Below are 20659 nucleotides of genomic sequence, written 5' to 3'. Positions count from 1 at the left end.
CTTCTTTATCTATACTCACTTTGTAGGTGATCTCACCTAATCTCATGACTTTATACCATACCATCTGTATGCTGATGATGTCCAAATGTACATTTCTAGAGCTTCTCTCCTTTGATTTAAACAACCAAACTAGCTTCATGATATTTCCTTTTGGAGTTAGCATTTATAGCAAAGAACTCTTCATTCCCCCCCAAACTTGATTTCCCAGTTTTCCCATTGTGATAAATTGCACCATCATTCACTCAGTTGCTCAGGCCATCCTTGATTCTTCCATTTTTTCCACATCCTCATCCAACTTGTCAGTAAATCCTGCAGCTTCCCCCTCAAAACACATCTGGAATTTGGTGACATGGCACCTCCTTCAACCATGATCATCTTCCTCCTGAACATTTGCAATAGATTTCAAATTCTTCACTCTCACCTCTTAAAGTCTATTGTCCACCCAACTGTCCAAGAAAAGTTTCTATAACACAAGATCTTGTGAGGTTGCTGGTATTAACTCTCAAATTTTATACCATGATACTTAATATAAAACCAAAGTCGTTTATCATGCCCAGTGAGGTCCTATGGGTCCAAATGCTGCTTCTCCAGGTACTTATATGGTTTGTCATTCACTCGTTTTAGGCTTTTGCTCAGACTTCTCGTCAGACAGACCTCTGATAATCCTACATAGCAGCCTCTATTACTCTTCTCCTTCCCCTGCTTAGCACTTATTGTGCTTAGAACTGATGGATGTTACACCTATACATACTTATTTATTCAGTGTTTCTCTTTCCTACTAGAATATAAACTACCTGAGGGCACAAACTTTTCTTTATCCATTCAGGTATACTCAGTACCTACACCAGCACTTGGCACATCAATTCCAATTATTAGGTTTCCATATTATGTAGAGGCATTAATATTGTCCAAATCATTCCTCTATCTCCCAACAATGCATTTTTTCTCTCTTTGGAAATTTTTATTAAGTTTGTCTACTACTCAGGGAGATTAAACATCTTCTCTTTCTTCTTTTAACAAAAGAAGGCATCACTGAAAATTTTGCCATCCACCTCTATAACTAGCATGGAGAAAATGAGTTGCCCTGGACAAATATCCTTTGTTCTGCAAGAATCATAACTTTGTTTTTGTATTTCTGAGACTAGAGACATCCAATCATGCAGAAGGGTAGAATTGTGCTTCCCAAGATATTTCATATGGCATCAGAGAAAACAACATTATTATTGATGACACTGAGTGTTTAAGGGTGCCTATATCAGGCTTGGTTAACAAAATTAATTGTATTTTCCTTACATAAAAGTAAAACTACATAAATTACTAGAGGATAAATTAAATAATTAACTTGAATAAAATTTCAAAATAAAATATTTTAAAATTTAAAATGATGATAAACTTGAATTTGCTTTTGAGGACATGACTTTTTCATATCAGGTATTACATTTGAGATGCCCATATGTAATCCTTATCGAGACATTTAAAGGTAATCTCATCAAATTCTCAATCATCCCTGTGGACAAGACATATTGTTAACACAAATAGTTGATAAAATTTTTGAAAAGATATTTTTTACCTTACAAATTGGTAATTATTTGTACCAATTTGATTGGTACATATCAAAACCTTACAATTGGAATTATATTTAAAGAACCAAAGAGCCTTCTTTTCTTTCATGAACAATTACAATGTTAAAATTTATTGTTACAAAGCAAATGGACTTCAAATCATATTGACTATTTTCATGTCAAATACAGTATATCAAAATAATCATGGAACTCTGGTTTGCAGAATAGCACCTGTGTGATTAGAATGGTCAGAGCCGTCACCCTGCAGTTAGCTTGTGCTAAAAGCTCACATAAACTATGAAAGGTGGTGTATACTTGAAGACAGAACTGTGTCATCCAGGAGACACCATCTGGCCTCTAGGCATGTCCAACTACCATTGGTCCTACTTGGGCTGCCCACCATAGCTGTGTTTCTTGGGCACCCAAGAAATGAACTCCTCCAGCAGCTCATGGACTCCTGTCCATGGGAAGTGGCCTACTATGCAGTTGGCTACTGAAATAGATTCCATATGGTTGAGGATCTTGAGAGTCAAGGCAGAGCAATGACTTCCACTGTTCCTCACTGTGTAGTAATCTGCAGGTACAGAATGGCATACCAGCAAGACCAAGTAATCTTGTGGCACCCTCCTAGAAGCCCACATGACTGCAGCTGGAGATGACTGCTCAACTGGGGTTCTGCCCCAAGACTCCCCTGCCTGCCTTGACAAAGAGAGACAGACCTGCAGCATTCATGCCACATCAATGTGCTTTGGCTTATGCATGTACCTTGACACACCAGTTTGGAATGTGGAAAGAAAACAACCAGGAAGACTTGTGGAATTGTTTCATTTGGACCTCACAGTGTTAACTCTAAGAGTTTTGTTTGTTTAGTTGATGTAGTTGTTGATATTGAAAAACACAAATTCATCACATATGTAGAAATATGAATTCTGCTGCTCAGAAAGAGCTATGATCCAAAAGTTACCTCTTTAACATAAAAAAAGACATCTATGTTGCTCTCATCACTTATGAAATCTAAGGGTTTTAGGAGCTCTGTACCAGAAATGGGAACTAAGATCAAATATGTATTTCTTGTTACAAATCACAGTATCATACTTGCAAATTCAGTACTTCATGAATCTATCAGCTATTAGCTCTGAAATAGGATATTAAGCTTGTGTTTGTGTTTTGCTTGACAAATATTGATCTTCCCATATATTGATTAATACGCAAAACTGGAAAGTTGTTGAAAAAAGTGAGAAAAATGGCACAGGAGCTAAGCAACTTCCTGGAAGTAAACACATAGAGACAGCTTCTCTTTCGTTACCCCTTGTCATGATATACTGAAGTGGACCCTACTAAATATGGTGGGAGAAGGCAGAAAAGGCTTAGCAAACAGCAAGGAAAGTGGTGATTGGACTTATGATTGGGTTCAACACTAGGCATAGGTTGTATGGGATGTGATTGCTTCCTGGTGCAGATCATGGTCCAGGCTTGCAGTGACCATTGAACTAAACCTTCTGGAACTGTGAGTGTGTCATGGGGTTCTGTATGGTATGTGTTAACCAAGGAGCAAGCAGGGTCAGACATATACTCAGGCCAATCAGCATCTCCTTCCTCTAATCTCTTCACTAGGCTTTGAGACTTCTAGGACCACTCCCCTCAAATCTATGATCCACTCCCTCCTCTCACATCCCCAAATCTGTCACCTTCAAGCCTATCTGAATAAAGGGCATCATCATCCATCCATTCGCTCAGGCTATGATGAAACCTTGAAGACATTTGGTCCATTAAGAAAGACTATTTTTCTACCTTCCAAATGTATCTCAAATTCAAGCACTTCTCTTTACTTCCACTGCCACAACCCCAGACCAAATCTCCATCAATCTTTACACAGAGTGGTAAAGAAGCTTCCCAACAGGCTATCCCCCACATAGTAGCCTAAAAACTTTTTAAAGTATATTCAGATCACTTCAAAACCCTCCCATTGCACTTGGAATAAAATACTTAAAATGGCTTCTAACTCTCTACATAAGCTAGAGCCTACCTACTTCTCTAGCCTCATTTCCTTCCTCTCTGCTCCTTGTTCATCACCAAGCCATGTTGGCTTTTTCCTCCCCAAAACCTTTGCACTCAATGTGCCTTCTACTTGGACTGTTCTTCCAAAAAGTCGTCACTGCAGAGTCTGATTTCAGCATCCATACATGGGCATATCTGAATTTCAGCTCTAGTCAAAAGATAATTCTACCTAGGCTTCATTCTTTAGACTGAATGAGCCAGCGAGCCCTGAGCTAGCCATTTTTTTTCTTCCTTCCTTCCTTCCTCCCTCCTTCCCTTTCTTTCTTTCTTCTTTCTCTTTCTCTCTCTCTCCCCTTCTTTCCCTCCTCTTCCTTCCTTCCTTTTATTCCTTCCTAGCTTCCTTCCTTTCTTTCTTTCCCCCTTTTTGTTTCTTTCTCCCTTTCTGTCTCTCTGTCCTCCTCACTCCCTCCTTTCTTTATGCCTTTTTATTGTTGCATAATATTACTACAAGAAGAAAGAAACCAAGAAAGAAAGAAGAGTTCTCTCAATAGGGCTTAATATATTTAATTGTAAATATTAGAATACATGTGAGTTTTTCCACTTAATGCAATCACACACACACAGAATTTTCTATTTTTAAAATTTTTATTTTTGTTTAGTGGTGAAAAAATGATGTAATATTTAAAATAAAAATTTAAACTATTTGCAATAATTATAATACTTAATTTGTAACACCTTTTTAATAATGACATCAAACACTAGGGTCCTTATTCCTATATATACTATACAGTTATTACAAATACATATGTACTCTTTCATATTCTATTTTTAACTTGCTCTTTTATCAGCCAAGGAATATTTATCCAGAGCCCACTGATAAATTAGAAATAGCAAGATGTATAAAATACAGTTCCTGTCCTCATAAAGTTCTTATTTAAGTTGAGGAAATACACACATACACCTACAAAGGAGAGGCCTTCAATAGCAGTTATTTAGACTGAGGAAACAGTGTAGAAAAGACAGTAACTAAGTTACTCTGGGTGAGTGTAGGATGGGTCGGGCTCACAGTAGACTTTCCCCAAAGGGAACTCATGACGACCAAAGGGTTATTTTAAAAAGTGGCCATACAACACACAAAAATACAAGTGAACTTAGTCTCTGGAAAGAGATTGGTTTCATCCTACCTTTTTCAAACCAACAGATTTTATTGTTGTGCATGGTTACTGCAATTCTACCAAGAATCATAATTTTGTTTTAAAAGCTTAAAAAGAACCCTAAAGTTTATCTCAAAAATTAAGTGGGAAAGAATATCCAAGAAAAAAATCTGGAAAGAAGAGTTATTAAAAGGTTTAGTTAAATTGTTGCTTTCCTACGCAACATTCAATCTAGGTTTAAGCCATCAGCATATGACATTTTTCTAGTAACTGTAATGGAATCAAAGATGAGTTACCTAGGATGAGCAAACTGATCCCATCAGACCAAAAGAAAAGACATATTCTATAGTTAAGGGAGAAATTTTCCCTATATCCCTCCTATAGATGAATGAAAAAGCATTTTTGTTTTGTTTTGCCGTGAAATTTTTTCAGATTGTGGTAAAATATACATAAGATAAAAGTTACCATCTTAACCATTTTTAATGGTACAGTTCAGTAGTGTTAAGCACATTCACATTGCTGTGCAGCCAATCTCCAGAACTCTTTTCATCTTGCAAAATTTGTACTCATTAAACAACTCTCATTCCATGCCTTGTAGTTCTGGTAGTATAATAAGGTTTCTAGCATTATTTATGAAATTTCTTTTATTTATCTATAGCACTAATGTAATCTTACAAAGCGACCCATGACATCTTTCTTCTCTTGCACACTCACTGCAGCAAGGTTAATCCTCAGTGTGAAACTTGAGTGACCATCTCTCTCAAAGCCTGTGTTCCATAACCTGCTGAGTTTTCTGACATTCTAATACTTGATACAAGACGTGTGACTAACTCCTTAAATATTACGAGTTCTTTTTTCATTTTATAGATTTAATGAGGTTCCTTATATCTAATAACAAGGACACGAACTACAAGGATGTTGAACATATTATTACTTACTACAGTAAACATTTGTAAGGAAGAAAATTGCCCCAACATAGGCTAAACAAATTATAGTTGCAGCATCAAAGATTCCTAGAAAGGTATAATAGCATGAAAACATGTTCAATATATATTGTTGGGTGGAAAAATCTGGTTACCAAATATGTAGTTTGATCTCATTTTTATTTTAAAGAATAAAAATATATATGTTTGAATATATGCATGTATGCACATTGTATTATATATATATATGCATCATATACACACATATAGACATTCATGTACAAACACATATAGGTAGCATGGGAGAGAGATAGACAGACAGAGATAGAGGGAACTGTATCTCTACCCTTTTCACTCTCAGCTTAATTTCAGCTATAGGGGAAAATGCACTGGAAGAGTACATAATATGTTAACTATGATTGTCTTTGGGAGATGAAAGTGTGGGTAATTTTTGCTATTTGCATTTTCTAATTATTTGATACTTACATATAATTACATTACTTTTGTAATTTGTTTAGTGTTCTAAGTAAAAAAAAAGTTTTATATCCAAACTTTCAGTCGTTTCTACTCAAGGGTGTATCAACAAAATATGATTATTTCATCTTTAGCCCACAAATAAAACTCATACCACATTTCCTATCATCATGAAATGAAATTTTGGCATAGTCAAAAAATAATATCACCCAATAAATCTTGAATGATTCACTTTAATTAAGCATTACATGAAAATATGCTACTAAAAAGCAGACATTAAGTACATCTCGAACAATTCTTAAAACATCCTAAATTCAATACCAAGAATTTAGTTCACACAAGTTAACATTATACAACTACATGTAACATATATGTTTCAAAATAATCAAATCCCATGAAATTTTAAAGTAAAAAGAATTCAGAGAAGTCTCAAGTTAAGCATTTACATAGTATTTATTATTCTATCAGCCAATGTACCTAGGAAGCAGGAAAATTGATAATATCTTTGCTTTGTGTAGAATGGAAGTACATGAGTTTAAATACTTTGTAATATAGCGCTATTGAAATCAGAGCCAAGATTAAATCAGGGAAATTTGTTTCATGTACTAGTTTATTCTTGGGAACTATTTTGACTAACATGCAATTTCTCCCATTTTTGAAATTCGTTTTCTCTATGGTATCTTAGTCCATGACTCAGGATTTAAGAAACTTCATTATTTCCCCACACCTTAAGTGGGAGTGTAGGTGCCCCACCAGCTTTGATCTGGTGGATAGTTATGGGAAGGCAGTGAGAGAATAAGGGAACATTTGAGAGGATACAAGTCAGCTAAATCAATAATGACCACTAGTTAAAAAAGTTAGTGTGAAAGGTTTATCAGATTATCAAAATTGTGGAATGGTGGGCAGGGTGCAGCTGGGAAGCCTGATACCTGAGTTCTAATTATAGACTTATACCTAGTTGTGTATGTGAGCTTGAGCAAGTCCAAGTCTTTGGAAATCAGTTTCTTCAACTAAAAATAGAGTTTGGGCCAGGTTTATTAAAATGTTAAAATTCCTTTCAGATGCAGAGTTACATCACTCTAAGGTACATACAACTGTGAACACCTAACTACTAGCAGGTCCTGCTTTGGCAACAGATAAAAATATCAGTTTAATAATATTTAAAATAATAAATGAACTACTAACATTTTTAGATGTGATGAGATACAAACCACTGGAATGTTGTTATCCCTGAACAGTTCTTATTTTCTTTCATTAGGAAAACTTCAACCTTCTTTTGATCTAAAATGCCATACCGTTTCTTTTTATTTATGCAACACTATTATTTTCTTGGTTCTTATGGAACTTAAATTCTGTATAAAATTTATTTTTTTAGTATTAATATTTAAATTTCTAGGGAAATTGTTCTTTTCAGTAATGTTTTAAAATATTCATTAAATTCCTATTTTCTTTACTTTGAAGTGTGAGTATTCAAGTGATCAATACAGTTTACAAAACTAGAAGTTTAATCTGAAAATCTATAGGCTTTTAGTGTCCTTAATTTGAATTAAAATTTCCTATTATAAATTAATGAAAAGTTAATGAGCAAATATCTATATTGATATTTGACACTTTTTAAGGAAATATGGGGAAATCATACCCCTTAACTAGATAAATATATTCAAGAGAATACTACCAGGCTTGATTCTCCCCTTTGGATCTCAGGAAGTAAACAGGACTATATTTTCACCCAGCTCCCAAAACTCAGATTTATTTTTGCCAAAGGAGAAGAGGTGATTTCATTCAACTAGATAATTGAATCAGCACAGGTTGCTGTAAACAGGAAATAATATATTATTTATGACAGTAAGACAAAAATCCCCACTTGAGGGAAATGACTTATTGGGTCTTTGAAACATCTCAATTTCCCTTTACATCCTACCTCACAAGCAACACCAAAAAATGAGTACTTAGATTACTTTATAGGAGGTCTCTAATACAGGTAACTTCTATATTCTGAGTGCTACAGCCTAGACTGGCCAGGAAAGCAGAGATTTCTTCTTGTACGCTAAAGAAGTCAAATAACCATTATCAACCCCATCTGTGTTAACCTTCTTTTCACATACATGAAGTGGGGAAATGTAGGGCTCGTGGCAGTAAATAAGTGAAAACAATGAACATTTATTAAATCTTTACCATGTGCCATATGTTTTACATTAATTAACTACTTCCACTCAATTTTTACAACTAAGAGGTGATAATGATAACCCACTAAATACAATAATGTAGAAGAAAATAATCAGAAGTTCAAGTAAATATTTACTGTGAAATTTATGATCTTACCAAAAGTAGTTGTACTTTTTTCTATTTTTCCTTTTACTTCCCTGGCATTTGCAAATATCTTCTTAGCTCTGAATAGCTAATTGGATACAATAAGCACTTAATCTATCCTGGTAGGCATTGCATTTGGTGCTATGGGGGACACAGGGATGAATAAGAGAGGCCCTAAATCCCCTGCTGATAATATACACTGTTGGTAATAATTACAATTTCATGAAGTATTCTACTTTCGGCAACATAACAAGGCTTCTAGTTTTATTTATGAAATTTCTACTATTTATCTATAGCAGTATTGTGATCTCACAAAGTGATCAATGACATCTTTCTTGCACACACACTGCAGCAGGAAGGTTAATCTCAGAGTGTGAAACCTCCTGAGTGAGCATCTCAAAGCCTATGTTCCACGAACTCCTGGGTCTTCTGACATTCTAATACTAGATACAAGACGCGTGACTAACTCCTTAAATATTATGAATTCTTTTTTCATTTTATAGATCTAATGAGGTTCACCATCTCTAATAACAAATGGCTATTTCTTAAGGGAAAGATAATCTCTAGATAGTTAATACATGATTTTATTTTTAGGATCTGAGAGGTAAAATGTGTTCATAAGGTTACTATAATACAGAGGTCTTGACACAATTTACAGTTCTCTGAGGCCACCTGAGAGCATGAACAGGAGCATATGGATTCTGGAGGGAGATAGACTTAATCAGTTCTAATCCCAATTCAGTCACATGCTAAATGTGTGGCAAGTTATTTGATTTCTCTGAGTCTCAGTATTTTTAACTCCAAAATGAGGCTAATAACACCTACCCTGAATGATTGTTGTAAAGATGAGAAATAACATTTGGAAAGATCCAGCATAGAGGATACAATGGTGCTTAATAAATAGTAACTGTTTATTCTCATCCATCATTGCATTGCATCATTGGCTAAAGTAGCATTTCAACTGCGAGAGCATACATTTGGCCTGTGCTAAACTAGCTGACCAGTTCAAGTATGAGTTCAATTAATACAAGGATATGCAGAGATCAAATAAATAAATATAGATTCTTTGGATAATATCTACAAATTACCTTCCCATACAGTTGTCTTCTAAATATAAGCTACAAGACACTGGATTAGTTAAGAGGACAAAAACTGCCTTTATCACCTTTATGGCTTTAGTCTGGAAAGTAATAATAGTGATAGTGACCTTGACTAATGTGTAAGTATATCACTACCATGAAATGAATATCTTTTGGTAACACTGAAATAATAAAGTGAGACAGAATTTAGAAAGACAAATTTCATTATAAAGTGCCTATGATTGTCATGTAAGCCTGGAACACATAAAGCACACTCATATAAAACGTAAGGCAAAATTCTTAAATAAAATGCCTCGACAATTACAGTTCTACTCAACTACTGCCTCAATTGATCAAAATTCTACCTTGCACAGTGCAAATGCAACTGCTTTCAGCTAAAGATCAGTTTTAGGAGAAATAATATATGCATACTCCCCAGCAACTATTCATTTTAAAACCTGAACCTAGATGCATAATTAGTCACATATTCAATTATTTCTATGATTATGGTACCTAGATGGTTTCCTTTTTAGTACTGGGAATAAACATACTTAAATAACATGCACAGCTTAGTGACAGTGATCATGGATCATCTGACTGTAAGAATTATCAGGATATGATAAAGGTTATGTATTAATAGTAAAAGCAATCTGATTATTAGGTTTTCATTTGAGGCAGGTTATCTACAGTTCAAAAAATGCTTTCAATGGTTAAACTCCAAAGCATCTTCTTCACTGTGATCAGAAGTAGTTGGCATTTAATTCAAATAGACTCCTCTAATGATAAATAATTGAATGAATAGTTTTAAACCCATGGTTAAAATTGGTAAATTGATAAATAACTAAACGTAAGAATTAGAATTATCAAAACGCTTTTGAGAACACAGTTCTGCTTGGAGGGCTCCATGGAGGAAGTGCCTCATTTTCAAGAAAGGAATGATGTTTCTTTTGTTTTCGTTCAATTCTTTCCTGCCTTTCTTTCTTTTCCTAAAGAGAAAAATAGAAAACTATAAATTTATATACATATATGAATATTACTTTCAAATTCAGTTGCCTGCTGAAGAATAAAATAATCCGTGATATTTAAATGTCATTTCCTAGTTTAATTGGTTACAAAGGAACAGCAGCGAGGGAATATTGCTAATTAATAAGTATACTACCAATAGGTATTAATGTACCAATTTTTTTTTTTTTTTTTTTTGCTGAGGAAGATTTGCCCTGAGCTAACATCTGTGCTCAATCTTCCTCTATTTTGTATTGCGTTGCCACCACAGCATGGCCGCCTATTAAGTGGTGCAGGTCGGCACCTGGGAACCGAAACCAGGCTGCTGAAGCGGAATGCACTGAACTTAACCACTAGGCCATGGGACCGGCCCCAATTTTTTTTAATATTCAAAGTGACAATATTTAAAAAATAGCTATGTAAAATAGAAAAAGAAGACCTCTAATTCCATAACTCAAAGAGAATAATTATTAGAAGGTAGTGATGACTTTCTGAGAACAGATTCTCAGAAGTAAATTTACTGAATGCAAAGCTTGAATAGGCCATGGCAGCATGGGATACTTCAAATGCTTTTACAAATAGCTGAAAATTGACTTTCATGTTTCTTTGCTTATTATTGAGCTTGAGCACGTTTTCATTTCGTTAGCCTTTTTGTGAATTTTGTGCTTGATTATTTGGCTCATCTAACTGTATGCATATGAGTGCTTTTAATTTTTAGCAATTTGAGTATTTTCATACAATAAATATTATTTTTGCAGCAAACATTTTATCTATATTACTTTTAGCCCTTAATTTTTACAAGAAAATAAATATTTCAGCCTAGACAACTGTTTAAAGGGTAATATAATCACAATCTGTGTACCACTATCTGTCTCATGAAATAAAAGATGACCAAGACTCTTGAAGCTGCCTGTGTCCACTCCCTCATCACACCTTCCTCCCCCTCCACCCTACTGAGGTAATAACCATTACTCTGAACTTTACCCTTATCATTGCAGTACCTCTCTTAATACTTTTATTACATATGTATTCATCCCCACACCACAACTAATTTTGTTTTGCAGATTTTTAGAATTTGTAGTAAAAGGTATCATGTTATATATTCTTTTGTAACTTTTTTTATTTTTTGGTGAGGAAGATTAGCCCTGGGCTAACATCCGTTCCCATCTTCCTCTACCATATATGTGGGATGTCTGCCACAGCATGGCTTGATAAGTGGTGCATAGGTCCGTGCCTGAGATCCGAACCTGCGGACCCCCTGGGCCACCGCAGCAAAGCATTTGAACTCAACCACTACGCCACCGGGCCGGCCCCTTTTTCTAACTTTTTTAATCATCATATTCTTAAGATCCATCTATATGGATCTGTAGCTTTAGCTCACTGATGTACAGAATTCTAGCATATCAACATATCACAATTTACTAATCTATTTTTTTGTTGAAGACATGATGTTCTCATTTTTTTCCACACAAAGACAATGCTGTTATAAACATCCCTGTTTGATTCCTTGTGCTTTTAAGCCAAAATTTTTCCCTTCACATACATGTATATGCCTAGGAGTGAAATTGCTGGTTTGTAGGGGATGCATATGTTCAACTTTGTTGGGCAATGACAATTTATTCTTCAAAGTGGCTGTAGGTATTCACCTTTCAACTAGCACCTACACTGAGTTTTTATTTTGAGGTATTAGTGATTTTAAATTCAATATCTGTTCATCTTTTCCTTTGTTATTTCTTATAGCACTTCTAGGTTTAGAAAATCATCTCGTCCCCATGAGATTTGATACATATTGTTTAATATTTTCTTTTTGTTCTTCTATTGCTTGTCATTTTATATTTAATGTTTTAATTATTTTAGAGTTTCTATTGCTGCCAGGTAATTCTTTGAAGTGATTTTACGTCCAAATGTCACACAAATAATCCCAATTGTTATTTCCTTGCATCCATTAGTTTGTGTTGCTTTGTTGTATAGCACATCCTTACTTGTAACAGGTTCTGAGGTGTCCTGTGGGTCTATTACTCTACTGGTACTATACTGCTTCGATCTGTGTTTATCCATTCAACTGTTAAGGCACTGAGATCCTACTCCGGGTCAATGGTATACTAGGTGTCATGGACAAACTAATTATAAAATTCAAACACACTGATATGGTCCTTGTCCCTTAGGGAACTTTCAAAAAATGGACAGTTAATAAACAAGTAAATAAAAAAGAGAGAATCCCAAATCATGTGAATTTCTATGAAACACATAAATTGTTGTGATTAAAAAAGAGTAAAAGGGAGTATTTACTTTCAAAGAGAAGTGGATTCAGGGAAAGTCACTTTAAAGTGAGACGTGATGGATAGGAGAAGGCACTCGTGATGTGCACTGAGGAGAGAGCATTCAAGCAGACAGAACCGTGTGCGAGGGCTCTGACAAGCGGGGAAAAACCTGGGACGTCAGAAGAAACAAAAGAGCCAGTGTTACTAAAACTTGGGAGACGGGAGAGGGTGCCAGACGAGAAGAAAACGGGAGAGTAAGATTACACGGGGCGTTGCAGGCCACGGGAACACTTAGAACACTGGTAAGAGAAGAGATGTCAACAAGTGACACACAGAGACGCAGGCAGAGGTGACAGATAGAGTGGGGGGAATATGACAGCCAGGGGGGAGGAGACAGTGGCAAGCAGAAAGGGAAACTGACTGTGCAGAATGCTGAGAGGTCTAGCAAATGGGCAGAAAAGAATACAATCAATTGGCTAGATGGCCTGGCAAGACTGTAACTTTCAAAGTGTAGTTCTGGGAAAGAGACAAGACTGGGGTGTGTCGAGGATGAAAAGCATATGGAGAACCAAGAAAGTGCAAAGCAAAACTTTCTACAAGTTTAGCTACAAAAAAGAGCAGCGAAACGTGAGGGAAATGAGGAATTGAGAGGGTTTATTTTTCTTTAAGATTACACATCCTGGGATCTGATGGGAATAATCCAGGAGGGTAGGAGAAAGCTGACTCACAGGAGAGGAGGATGGGGAGTTTATATTTTATTGACTGATAGGAATAGTCCTGCTTCACATTATTTTGAAAATATTATCTCCCATATTCTCACATTTTTATTATACCAGATGAATTTTAAACCATTTTGTTTCCCTGTACATAATCCCTTCAAAGGAATGACTGAGTATCTGAGGATTGATATGAAATCTAAACATTAATCTAGAAACACTTGAAATGTTAATAGCATTTGGCCTTTCCATCCTGCAGCTTGGATAGTCTCTTCATTTCTTTAAGTCGCTGCTAAAACTATAAAGTTGGGTGATGTCCTCATATTTCTCTAAGAGCAGCGGGATCAGGGAACCCTGGGACACCCATGCCTCTGCTCTGCAAGCTGGCTAGCCTGGGAGGGGTGGTATTTTGGTAAATTATTAGGTGTCTGTGCTTTCATTAGTACATATATGGAATTGTTCAACGTCACAGGGAGAATTGGATACTACAAGGCTTCAACTAGCATACAATCATTCACATACAACAAAAGGAGTGAAGAGAAGTGTGAGATGTTTTTTTCCTGTCTTAACATTTTGCTCTGTGTCATTAGAATGCTTGCGTGCTTGCTACTCCTAACAAAGCAAAGAGCGGACTTCCTTTCAGAATCCCAGTTGAGAAAATAAAAGCTGTCATTGCATCATTGTCAACCATTTTAGTATTTTAGAGAGAGGCAGACTCTCCAGCTGGGTGAGGGAAAAGCAGTGACCAGGATGTGTCCACAGAAACTGACTGAACAAACCTCTTTTGGCCCATTCTATTTAAGACGGGGAGAGGAACTCAAAACAAGTGTGATCTTACCAGCAGGTGCTAAAAAGTCAGGACAGAAAATTATCAATTAATTATCACCCTTAATATCAATTAACATGGATTAATAATATTATCTTGAATAATAATTAAAAGAACCTTGTTGAAAAGTCCTTCTCTTAGTCCTGTTATCTGTTGGGGACTGAACCTTTAACTTATTTTCTTGTCAAAGTTAACTATGAGTTAATATGGGAACCAGCATGAAGAAGAGATTCTTACTTGATCTTTGGCTACAATTTTCCTCTAAAACAATTACCCATCAAATACTCACTACCCAAGCTAGGTTGTATATCAAAATTTTGAGATGTTACTTTACATGAAAATTGAAGTCATTAGACTTCCACATAGGGGTATTTTTCCATTCTATCTGCAAACAAATCTCAATAAGAAATTGTTAAGACAGGGAGTAGATCTGTAACATGTTGTATGTGGATGATTTTATAGGTAGCACTATATCTGTAGAGGTTATACTACATATCAAAACAAGTTATTTTCCTCTTAGGTCTTTGACAGGTGTTTGTTCTCCAGAAGATTGATTAGAATGAGTAAGTGCCTAAATACTATAATAAAACATAATATACCTAACCATGACTTAGTCATTAAGGAAATTCTATTCCATTTTCACAAGAATGTGAAAATAAAACTGAAAACTTAAACATTTCCATTTACTCTAAGCGAAGCTAGCAGAGTCCGTATACATCTCCTTAACATAAGAAGACTTAATTTTTCTTAGAACAAAGGATTATTTAAGAGTTTAATCTAAGAAAATCAACATGAAACACTACTTTCCTCATTCAAATCACTGAACCTATTTTGATCACGCTATTTTATTACTCTTTTTTTGCATGGAATTAGCATATAGCAGCACCAAAGTCAACACATAAACAACAATAAATTCTGTTGGTATTTTTATTAGGATTGCATTAAGTTTGCAAGTTACTTCAGGGAGAACTAACATCTTTATAGCATCATTATAAGACTGTTTCTATCCAAGAGCAGTTTTGATCGATTTTCTCAAGTCTTCACATGCATCCTTCAGGAGTGTTTTAAACTTTTCTTCATATTTGTCTTGAACACTTCTTAAGTTTATTCCTAAGTGTTTCATCTTTCTATTCTATCTTTAAATAGCCTGCTTTGGGTCCTGTATGCCTCTCTAGCTACTGCTGATTCAAAAGTTTATGTGAAAAAATAAAGAATGGTAGTCAGAAATACTTTGAAAGAAGAGCTATGAAGGAAAATTAACCCAAACAGATATGAAAACACATAAAGCCCTGCTAATGAAACAGTGTGCTACTGGAAATGTACAATGGGATTGACCAATGGAACAGAAAGGCAAGAGACAGACCCAAAAATCTAGGAATGTATCATATAATAAAGGAAGTACCTCAAATCAGTGGGTAAAAGATGACTATTTCATAAAAGATGTATTCGGAAAAAATAAAGTTGGAATCATATTTCCCACCATATATCAGGATAAATTTTAAGTAGATCAAACGTTAAAATGTTAAGATATTAAAATCATAAAGTTATTAGAAGAAAAATGGGAGCACTTTGTTTACCCTCAAGTTATGGAGAAGGTCTTTTCAACTACTCCTGAAAATCAGAACCTCAAAGAAAAGACTGGTAAATTTGACATCAGAAAATAAAATTCTTCATGGCATGAAATACTATACCCAAAATTGAGAGACCAACAAAAAATTAGGAAAAAATATTTGTAACCCATATCAGAAATAATGGGCTACTTTCCCTAGTACATAAAAAAGCTTCCAAAAATCAATATGAAAAAGACCAAGAGAAAAATGTGCAAAGTCTATGAATTGACTTTTTTCAGTTTACTGAAAAAAAAAAAACAAATGACCCTTATACAAATGAAAAGATACTCAAGCTCAATCTTAACCAGAGAAATGCAACTACAAAATACCCTGGATGGTATTTTTTAACTAGCAGATTGGCATGAACTCAAAAAATGTTTGATAAGAAACCTTATTGGGTCCCAAACCCTGTAGAGAAATTTTACAATTTTTGATTGCTGAAACGTGATATGTTAAGTACAGTATTTTGCTTGACATTAATGAAAAATAACTATAAACATAAATACACTGAAACAAAAATACATTAAAAAAACCAAAAAATATAAAGTCCAGCTAGATGTTTTCCTCCCAAACTTCATACTTGCTTTCTTTCATTAAAAAACACCTAAACTTGGGGCTGGCCTGGTGGGACAGTGGTTAAGTTCGTGTGCTCCACTTCGGTGGCTGGGGGTTCGCAGGTTCAGATCCCGGGCGTGGACCTATGCACTGCTTATCAAGCCACGCTGTGGTAGGCATCCCACATATAAAGTAGAGGAAGATGGGCATAGACGTTAGGCCAGGGCCAATCTTCCTCAGCAAAAAGAGGAGTATTGGCAACAGATGTTAGCTCAGGGCTAATGTTCCTTACCAAAAAAACAAACAAACAAACAAAAAAACCCACCTAAACAAGACCTTTTCCTTGAGGTCATCAGAAAGCTCAAAAGAGAATAAAAAATGGAATAACTTCCTTACCATTAAATTCAATGTTAGTGTGTGTCATGACCAAGTTCCACCTAAAATAGTCTGGCATACCTTCAGTAGTACATTTGTCAGCTTTTATGATTTTAAATATGATAATTGTTTAAGAGGAAGAACGGGCATGATGGGTAAATGACTAAAGATGGGGATGCAGGTAAGGAAGACTATTATGACTGAAGTTTTAAGCCTGAGTACTTTAGGGAATAGGATAAGCATTAATAGAAATGATTAAAGCAAAGAAAATACGATATATGTGGGATAGAATGAATTCAAGAAGGCAGCTTCCAGGTAGAAATGGTCAGTAGGCAGGGCCAAACAGAACTGGCATTAGGGACAGAAAAGTCACAAAAAAATACGTTAAAAAGACACGAGTGCATTAACAAATGATACCTACCAGCCATTTTTCATATTCATCAATGGCTTGTTTATCTTTATCTTTTTTCTCAGCTCTTTTCAGTTCTTCCTTTCTTTTCTCATTTATTTTCTCCTTTTCCTTTTCTTTGAACAAAGCTTCCTTTTTTTCATTCCTATGTAGGATAGCATAAAACACTGGAAAGTTAAAGAATATATAATACAGATTCCCTAATATACCCTTGCAATAATGAGATTGAGATGCATTGGTCAATTTCAAGTAAACAAATTCTGGAAAAGCCTAAAGTGTTATTAATTTAAACTCTGTCAAAATGTTTATTATTTTGGATTACCATTTTTCAACAGCAGTTAAGTTATCTTTCCTTTTCTCAGCAACAGTTTCCTCCTCTTTCTGTTTCTTTGCTCTTTCATATTCTTTCTCCTTTTTATTTTTCTCTTTAAGATATTCCATCTTTTTCTCTTTCCATCTTTCAAAAGCCTGAAAAAGTTCAGAATGATTTTCTTATTTACTGTGAATATTATAAAATAAGTAAAAACACAGTTAGTCACTAATTTAGATTCCAAGTATTTAAAAATACTTAAGAAATATATTCAAAGCTGTTGAATACCTGTAGGGCTTCTCCTTTTCTCACAGCGTTTTCTTCTTCAGTTTTCTTCTTGTTTTTTTCCTCGAGCTTTTTTTTCGCAGCTATTTTCTTTGCTTCCTTTTCTTTCATAGCCTTCCAGGCCTCAAATGATGCTAATGCTTCTTCTCTCTTAGCAGCTCTTTTCTATTTTGGAAAAATAATAGACAGTTACATATGTGTGTATAAATAGCTAGACAAATAAAGATAGATACAGATACACATATATGTATTTATCTGTAATTTCCTTGGGATTCATCATATATAGAAATTAGGTTTCAAGGCAGATAATTGATTTAGGATGCTTTAGACAAGTTAATTTATAAAAAATGTTATCTGAATTATTCATTGCCTTTTAAAACGTCCTTTTCTAAAAGCATTTATCAGATATTGATCTACTACTATTCATGGGAAGGAAGTCAATTTTTTTGGAACTGTACCAAACAAATGTTATCAAAGTAAACTGTAATAGGCTAGGTGGTACTGTAAAATGTTCATAATAAAATATTTCAGTAAAAGAAAAACATCAGGAAAGTTATAGGCTTATAAAGTAAGTCAGAGTAAGATAAATTGGCCAAGTCCCACAGTAAGCCACAAATCTTTGCTTTGAACGCAAGTTTTGACTGACACTGAAGCATAAAATTCGTACCACATAAACATATCCCAAATGTTGAAAATGCATGCCAGATTGGAAAATACATAGATGAGCATATAGCAAGTATGTTATTACTTTACTTACTTCAATCTAATCCCATAATATCCTATGTTTGCCTTATAACATTGCTTAACATTAAATGATAGAAAGCTTTATTATGGAGATAACATAATTTAGAAGTAAAAGTACTGCCCATCTCACCGAATGGTGAAGCCCAGATGAGAAGGTGTCTGGCACTGACCACAGCAGTATAACGCTGCAGTTGTGGTGACAGGTATTCAGGCACCCCTTGTAGGGCTGCTCCATATGGTACTGTGCATTTAGGAAATGTTTCTTTCTAAATCCATTTTACTACTGAACAGCAGGAGAAGGGATTTTCTTTTAGGGATTTTGTTTTAGAAGTTGGGACAATGAGAAAGATGAGCAGGCTATCAGGCAGGAGTTTGAGGCAGAGACTGAAAGGATGGGAGGGAGTAAAACAAGAGTCCAGTCAATGGGAAGGACACGAGCCAAGAGCTCAGGAGAGGCTGGTCTTGAAGATCCATATAAAATTCAAGACAGAAAAGAGGAGAACTGGTTGATGTCTGATGACCCTTTATATTCCTGGCTAAGTTGTAAGATTGAAGTTAATTTTTCAGAGTGAAGTAGGTAGTCACAAGCAATAAACTTATATTCAGCAGTGCCAGAGCTACTCCACACATATAAAAAATAAAATAAAATATTAAAAATCTCTGTGTGTTTGTGTTTCCATGTAAAACAGTTATAATACATTTATATCAAGCTAAAAATGTATAAAGTACCAGAGAAGTAAAATCAGAAATCAATTCTTTTATATGCAAGTTGCTTTGCCATTTAAAAAACAGTTGATTTAGAAACGTTAAATATTTGTAGATATTTTACTGACAGAAAAATCCAGTATATTTTTCTCTTCTATATTTCAGAATACCTGTTCATTTTGGATCCTTAAGTTTTCACTTTCAATCCTTTTAATTCTGTGCATTTCATGTAAATATACATTTTTCTTTTCTAACCACTCCTGTAAGAACAAGAAAAAGGCTATATGATATTCAAAGTTTCCCAAATGAATTAGAATTCTTATCTATTTTTGAGATATTTGGTTAAAACTTTAAAAAGCAAAACAAAATTTATAAGTTCTATATAAATTAGTATCATTTTTCTTTTTCTGATAATATTCTAATATATAAAAATGAGTACTAATTAAGAAAATAATATGCATGTTATCTTTCTTAGTATTAACAGACTTCAAAGACTCAATATAATAGCTATATATATTAACATTTTTCTGTGAAATTACATGTACAATTTTCTAATGTGTACTAGACAAAAAAAGACCTTTTTTGGAATTGTGAAAAAATCAGTAAGATCTTTTTCTGTGTAAGCCTAATTCAAATACAAAGTCTCAGGAGAGAAAACATTTTAAAACTCTTTTTGTTTGTTAACAATATCAACTATAAGGAGAAAAAGCATAGACGCATATATAGACTTTAACAATATTTTTTCTTTTGCTACATTTTTATCAAGTGCCATGGCATACTCACTTTCTTTAAAAAAAACTATGATCAGTTAAACAAAGCTTGGAATAAAATGATTTAGTAAAAAAAGCTTTGGGTTGCTCATGTTATTCTAAAGGAAAATCTTTCCCAATAAATTAAGTATTAAACCATCATTTCTGAGGGGCCTTTTTATTCCTTGATGAACAGGTAACACTATGCAAGTGAGTAGTTATTCTTATTTTTTTATTTTTAATATTTTCCTTTTTACCTGATAAACAGCTGCCCTTATGTTATCTGCTCTGTCAGCTTCCATGTTCTGTTTCTGTGAGGGCTTTTGGTCCAAGACTTTCAAAGTCCCTAAATAGTGAGAAGAGGTAGTTGCCGATGGAGTTTTCCTTGTAGAACTAGATTTCTTTAAAAACGCAGAAGTCATTAATCTGAAAAGATCCAAATGAATCAAGATAAAATATTACAATATACTCAGTAGGGGAAAGATTCATTAGAATCTGCAACTACCATATTTGAAAACTACATAATAATCTAATAAATTATAATTACTTTGAAAATGATGTATAGTCTTTTCTTAGTACACAAAGAGCCCCATTCAACATAATTTAAATTCT

General features: G+C 34.5%; 1 protein-coding gene across 2 annotated transcripts in view; it reads right to left on the bottom strand.

Annotated features, from left to right (window-relative positions):
• Nucleotides 1–6332: 6332 nt before the first annotated feature.
• The window catches only part of MAP9 (microtubule associated protein 9), a 36303-nt gene continuing 21976 nt past the window's right edge, over nt 6333–20659 (bottom strand). For both annotated transcript variants that reach the window (XM_087437502.1, XM_087437500.1), the window contains exons 9-14: nt 20305–20473; nt 19469–19558; nt 17853–18014; nt 17577–17722; nt 17267–17399; nt 6333–10486 (exon numbers count right to left, since the gene is read on the bottom strand). In XM_087437502.1, coding sequence (XP_087293628.1) covers nt 10364–10486; nt 17267–17399; nt 17577–17722; nt 17853–18014; nt 19469–19558; nt 20305–20473 — 823 coding nt within the window. In that variant the 3' untranslated portion in view covers nt 6333–10363. The remainder of the gene's footprint in view (nt 10487–17266; nt 17400–17576; nt 17723–17852; nt 18015–19468; nt 19559–20304; nt 20474–20659) is intronic.

Source organism: Ceratotherium simum, chromosome 12, assembly GCF_057802395.1.
Source record: "Ceratotherium simum simum isolate JZ-2026a chromosome 12, ASM5780239v1, whole genome shotgun sequence".
Lineage (NCBI taxonomy): Eukaryota > Metazoa > Chordata > Mammalia > Perissodactyla > Rhinocerotidae > Ceratotherium > Ceratotherium simum.
The sequence above is the reverse complement of the archived record's forward strand: the minus strand, read 5'-3'. Positions and strand labels throughout refer to the sequence as shown.